The 6,162-nt window shown below is 47.0% G+C and overlaps 1 protein-coding gene across 1 annotated transcript in view; it reads left to right on the top strand.

Annotated features, from left to right (window-relative positions):
• TMEM211 (transmembrane protein 211) overlaps positions 1–5,619 on the top strand; it is a 10,820-nt gene extending 5,201 nt beyond the window's left edge. Inside the window, exons 2-4 of the mRNA XM_011956723.1 lie at positions 1,354–1,470; positions 2,437–2,575; positions 5,144–5,619. Coding sequence (XP_011812113.1) covers positions 2,449–2,575; positions 5,144–5,406 — 390 coding nt within the window. The 5' untranslated portion in view covers positions 1,354–1,470; positions 2,437–2,448 and the 3' untranslated portion in view covers positions 5,407–5,619. The remainder of the gene's footprint in view (positions 1–1,353; positions 1,471–2,436; positions 2,576–5,143) is intronic.
• The last annotated feature ends 543 nt before the right edge of the window (positions 5,620–6,162 follow it).

Raw genomic sequence — 6,162 nt, 5'->3', positions numbered from 1 at the left:
AAAAAAAAAAAAGATAATACCATCTGCAGCAATGAGAAATGCATGCATACAGCACCACACCAATTTTGCAAACCTAACTCCACACAAAATGACACACATTAAATGATTAAAATAAAAAAACAAGGTGGCTGCTATAAACAGCATCTGTGCTGCTTGAAACCAACTTGACCAATATAGGGAGACCCTGTTTCCACAAAAAAAGAAAAAAAGGTTTCTAATTAGACACATGTGACGGAATGTCTCTGCAAAAAATTAAAATAAATAAAAATTAGCTGGACATGGTGGTGTGCCCCAGTACTCCCAGCTATTTAGCAGACTGCGGTGGGAGGATCGCTTCAGCTGAGGAGTTTGAGGTGGTGGTGAGCTATGATCATTCATGCCACTGCACTCCAGCTTTTTTTCTCTGAAAGAAAGAGAAAGAAAAGAAAGAAGAGAGGGGGTGGGGAGGGAGGGAGAGAGAGAGGACAAAGAGAGAGAGAGCAAGCAAGCAAGCATATGCGTGTGATTTTTTTTTTTTTTTTTTGAGATGGAGTCTCACTCTGTTGCCCAGGCTGGAGTACAGTGGCACAATCTCAGCTCCCTGCAAGCTCCGCCTCCTGGGTTCATGCCAGTCTCCTGCCTCAGCCTCCTGAGTAGCTGGGACTACAGACGACCGCCACCTCGCCAGGCTAATTTTTTGTATTTTTAGTAGAGATGGGGTTTCACCGTGTTAGCCAGGATGGTCTCGATCTCCTGACCTCGTGATCCGCCCGCCTCGGCCTCCCAAAGTGCTGGGATTACAGGCTTGAGCCACCGCGCCCGGCCTATATCTGTGTGAATTTTTAAAAAGTGCCCCGTCTGGGTAGAAGCAGCCCTTTTGAACAGGGAAGGCTTGATGGGCTGGAAGAATGGATAAATGAATGAATGAACAAACACATGAATAAATGAAAGTATGGACAGAATATGAGAAGATCCTTGCATGGACCACTGAAGATGATGCACCATGCAGAAGGTGGAGGGGCAAATGTTCAAAGGTCTTTAAGGCTAACATCTATTCTAGGACTTGGGGGTTGTACTTCTAGAATTTGTTAGGACAAAGTAACCCCCACTACCAGACCACAGGTATTAGCACCTCCCATTTACATCTCCAGGCTCAAGGGGGGCTGATGATCTGATCATAACACCAGATCCTTGGCTAGGGAGCACCTCTGCCAGCCCATTTCTCTCCTTGTCCCTGCAGTCTCCATCAGTCATCTTCCCTGTTGACCCCTAGGTCAGTGATACTTCCTAATGTTCAGCAGCGTGTGGGTAGCTCTGGGGCTCTCTCTGACCTGCACCTCAGCCCTCAGCCTCATCTCCCCTGCCTGGTTCCAGACCCCAACCTTCTCCTTTGGCATCCTCACCTACTGCTCCTGGCCTCAGGGCAACAGCTGGAACCAGAGCTGCACGACCTTCAGTTCCCTGGAGGATATTCCTGACTTTGCCTGGAAGGTGAGAGCTCGTTCACCAAGTCACTGGTCTTCAGGGGCTCGGTTAAACTCATAAGGGTAGGAAAGCTGGCTGAGCGGAATTCGAGGAGGCTTTCCTCACTGCCTGGGTGTCCCAGTGGCTATGAATTTGCCATTACTCTCCTTAGAACTGAGCACAGAGGTTCTTCAACCTGACAGCCCTTCAGAAACACCTGTGCAACTTTGCAAAAATGCCAAGTTCTGTGCTCCACCCGGAGCCCATCTCCGTAGGCATGGAGTGGGGTCTGGCTACTGATAATTTAGCAAACTTGCAGGATGATTCCAAAGGCAGCTGCCAGCCAATATAGCACCTTCGCGCAAATTAGGAAAAGGTGTCCCTTCTTTAGGATACTCTACTGCCATCTGCTGGAACGTCACTGTAATCAGTTTGCAAATCTATGATGGCCCGCAATGCGCCTCTGAGAGTTGTGCAGTGTACAGCCTGCACACTCCTACCTGGCCACCCTCTAAACACTGCTAGGTTTAAAAGTGAAAGCTAAGGTGTTAAAGTCCCTGTTATGATGCACGTTGCCAAAATCAACAATGGGGAGAATGGGAAAGGACTCCTAGTCCAGCACGTCTAAGGAAGAATATACAGTCTTCAAAATTGATCGTTACAAGGGTGATGTAACGGCAGCTACCAGGTGCCTCTCCTGATGATCCTGACACGTAGCAAGTGCTTAATAAAGGTACTATATGCTGGTCAGTCAATGTGGATCTTAATTCTGGCTCTACCACTTAATTACCCATGTATTCTGAGGCAAATGACTTCAATTTCTTGGACTTATTGGACAGTTTATTTACTTGGACAGTTTCTTTCTATGTAAAATGGAAATCGTAATAGCACAGACCACATGCTGCGAGGACTCAGAAGCTGGTCAATGAGCAGAGGGAGCATCCACCTGCCCCTGTCCCAGCCAACAGCTTTCCTTCTGTCTCTTCCCTGCAGGTCTCAGCTGTGATGCTCCTCAGAGGCTGGCTCCTGCTGGCCTTCAATGCAATTTTCCTCCTGTCCTGGGCTGTGGCCCCCAAAGGGCTGTGCCCAAGAAGAAACAGTGTTCCAATGCCGGGGGTGCAGGCAGTGGCAGGTAAATGCAATGCACAGGCACATAGTCAGTGCTCTAGACATATTTATGGAATGAATGAATGAATGAATGAATGAGTCTGTGAGCAGAGCCTGGCCTCTTGGGTCAGATCTCAGAGATAAACCCTAAGATTGCTGACTATTCCTGGTCCTTTGGCAAGCCAGAAATCAGGGGGAGGGAGAGATGGCATCCTTAGTGTCACCCATTCCCGCTGTTAGCTGACCCAGTCTTAACAATCTATCCCCCTTTGTTTCTCTCCCATCCATCCACTTCGTGTCGTCCTTACCAGGACCACCATACACAGCTGGGGATGTTGTGCACTGTGCAAGCATGCCCAGCTGAGAGCTGAGGAGATGCTGAAATCTAGCCCATACTTCACTTGCTAAACTGTGAACCTGCAAGACTGCATCTCTCGAGAAGAGTCACTTTTCTGTAATTTATACATAGCTTTTGAATGTACTAGCCAGGTCTTCATTGCAATCCTCATTCAATTAATGCTCCACCATCTCTCGCCCGGATTATAGCAATAAGCACCTCACAGGTCTCACTGCTCTCACTCCTCCCCCTTAGGGTCTATTTGGCCACACACTGGACAAACGAGTCCTGTTCAGTTGACATCAGATCGTGCCACTCAGACTGGCTTATCCACCCTCCAATCACTTCCCATCATACTGCGATTAAAATCCGAACTTCTTACTGTAGCCTATGAGGCTCCACCTAACCCCGTCCCCAGTCTTTCACCAACCTCATCTCTTCCTTCCTCCGCCAGCCTCAGTGTGCTCTGGCTATTCTGATTTGCAATCTGTTGCTCATATATACCATGCTTGCTCCCTCTGCTGGACTCCTCTTTCCCCAGATTTTTGCAGGTCTTGCTACTCACTTCATTACGGGCTCTTCTCAGATATCACTGCCTCCATGAGGTCTTCCATGACTTCTAGCTAAGGGAGCTTCCCTTTCCTTAGATTCTCCATCTTCTTACTTTGCTTTATACTTTTCATAGCATATACTTACCTGAAATATCGAATCTGCCTACTTGATTATTGTCCCTCTTTCTCCAAAGAACATCAGTTCCATGAGGACAAGGACATGTCTGTCTGCCTTGTTATCACCAGCTCCTAGCACAGTGCTTCATACATAATAGGTGCCCAATAAACATTTGCTGAGTCAATTGATGGAGACATGATCCTTGTCCTAGGCTTGCTTGCAGTGTCTAGTTGGTTGGGGGGTTGGAGGGCATCAGTCAATGGATATTTCACATGATGGGGATGAGCAACGGATGCTAGAAAAAACTCCAGGAAGCACCTGACCCAGTGTATGGATGGGCCCAGTGTATGGATGGGTTAAGGCAAGCTTCTTGGAGGAGGTCCCACCTGAGCCAAGTCTGGAAGGATGAGTAGAAGTTAGCCAAGAGTACAAGCAAGGGCATTTCTGGTAATGGGAACACGAAGAACAAAGGCATGGAGACAAGGGAGCAAGGCATGTTCAGGGAACTGAAAGTAGACAAGTGTGGCTGGAGAGCAGCAAGGGAAGCCAGGGATCTTCTGATTTCTGTTATGAGTGCCTTGGAAGCAAGAAGGTGTCCAGTCATTTCATTAGTATCATTAATGTCCACTGCAACACCTCCAACAGTTTTGATGAATGAACATGTGGTTGGATGGGTAAGCTGGTGAATGAATGAATGAGTGTGTTGACAAGTGGATGGATGAACCGATGGATGGATAGATGGATACATTAGTGGATGGATGGATGGATGGATGGATGGATGGATGGATGGATGGACGGACTGGTGGATGAATGGATTGGTGGATGGATGAATGGACAGATGGAAGGATAGGAAAAATGGATAGAATGGAATATGGATGGATGTAGGATGAGGGATGGGTGGATGGGTGGATGGATGGATGAGTGGGAGGAAGGTGGCTAAGCAGGCAGATGGACAGATGAATGGATGAGTGAATAAATAGGTGGATAGAGGGATGGAGAGAATAAGTGGAGTTGAACATGGTTGAGTGGATGGATGAGCAGATGCACAGAAGGGTGGGAGTGTAGTTGAGAGAGTGGGTAGATAAAAGGAGAGATGAGCCAATAAATAAGTGAATAGATGGATGGGTGGGCTAGGGAATTGCATACATGAGTGGGTTGATAAGTGGATGGATGAACAATGAATGAATGGGCGGATATCTTAGTGGATAAGGAAAATGGGCAGACTGGATGGATGAATGGAAAATGAGGGTGGATGATGGGTGGGCAGATGGATGGGTGGGAGGCAGGTGGTTAAGTAGGAATATGGATAGAAGGATGGATGTGTGAATGGATATGTAGATAGAAGGACAGAGAAAATAAGTGGGTAAGAGTATGTTTGAATGGATGGGTTAGTGAATGGACAGATAGTTGGAAACATGGTTGAATGAGTGGGTGGATAAAAGGAGAGATGAGCCAATAAATAAGCAAATGAATGAATGGGTGGGTGGACAGATGGATGGGTGGATATAGGGTGGATGAGTCGTGGGATGGAAAGTTAGTGAGGTTTCCTTTGGCCAACACATTGGCTTTCCTTCCTGCTATCTCCAGCTACCGCCATGATTATGGGTCTGCTGGTTTTCCCAATCGGCCTTGCCTCCCCATTTGTCAAGGAAGTCTGCGAAGCCTCCTCCATGTATCATGGTGGGAAGTGCCGTCTGGGTTGGGGTTACACGACCGCTATCCTCAATGCAGTCCTGGCCAGCCTCCTGCCCATCATCAGCTGGCCCCACAGGACCAAGGTCCAAGGGAGGACCATCATCTTCTCCAGGGCCACCGAGAGAATCATCCTTGTGCCAGAAATGAACAAATAAAAATCTCCTGGGAGGAGCACAAAGAGCACACTCCAGAGTTTTATGAAATCATCATTCAAATCCCACCTCTGCTCCTTCTTGCTGTGTGACTTCAGGCAAGCCACTTTACCTCTCTGGAACTGTTTTTCCTTCTGGAAAATGAAAGTTGAAATCATACCTACCTCATAAGGTTGTTCTGAGAATTCACTGGAGATACTCTATGTAAATAAAGCACTTTGCACCATGTCTGGCACATAGTGTTTAATAAACATTGGCTACTATTATTATAATACTTACCTCAAGGACTGTGCTGAGAATTCAACATCTTTATGAAAACTGCCCAGGCTAATTCTGAGCTCATGGCTATCACTCAAAAACTAAATTGTTTAATTGGCATGCGCATATTCTCTGTCCCTTCTGTTTTTATAATTCTTCCTTGTTTTAGAGAGTTTGAAAATTATTTATTTTCTCATCAAATATTTAGTGAGTGTCTATTATGTACAAGATTTTGAGCCAATGGGCTGGGTGTGGTGGCTCACACCTGTAATCCCAGCACTTTGGGAGGCTGAGGCGGGTGGATCACGAGGTCAGGAGTTCAAGACCAGTCTGGCCAATGCGGTGAAACCCCATCTCTACTAAAAATACAAATATTAGCTGAGTGTAGTGGTGCATGCCTGTAGTCCCAGCTACTCAGGAGGCTCAGGCAGGAGAATTGCTTGAACCCAGGAGGCGGAGGTTGCAGTGAGCTGAGATCATACCACTGCTCTCCAACCTGGG

This window comes from Colobus angolensis, unplaced genomic scaffold (genome assembly GCF_000951035.1).
Source record: "Colobus angolensis palliatus isolate OR3802 unplaced genomic scaffold, Cang.pa_1.0 Scaffold423, whole genome shotgun sequence".
NCBI lineage: Eukaryota > Metazoa > Chordata > Mammalia > Primates > Cercopithecidae > Colobus > Colobus angolensis.
Note: the sequence above shows the minus strand (reverse complement) of the source record. Positions and strands in the feature narration are given on the sequence as shown.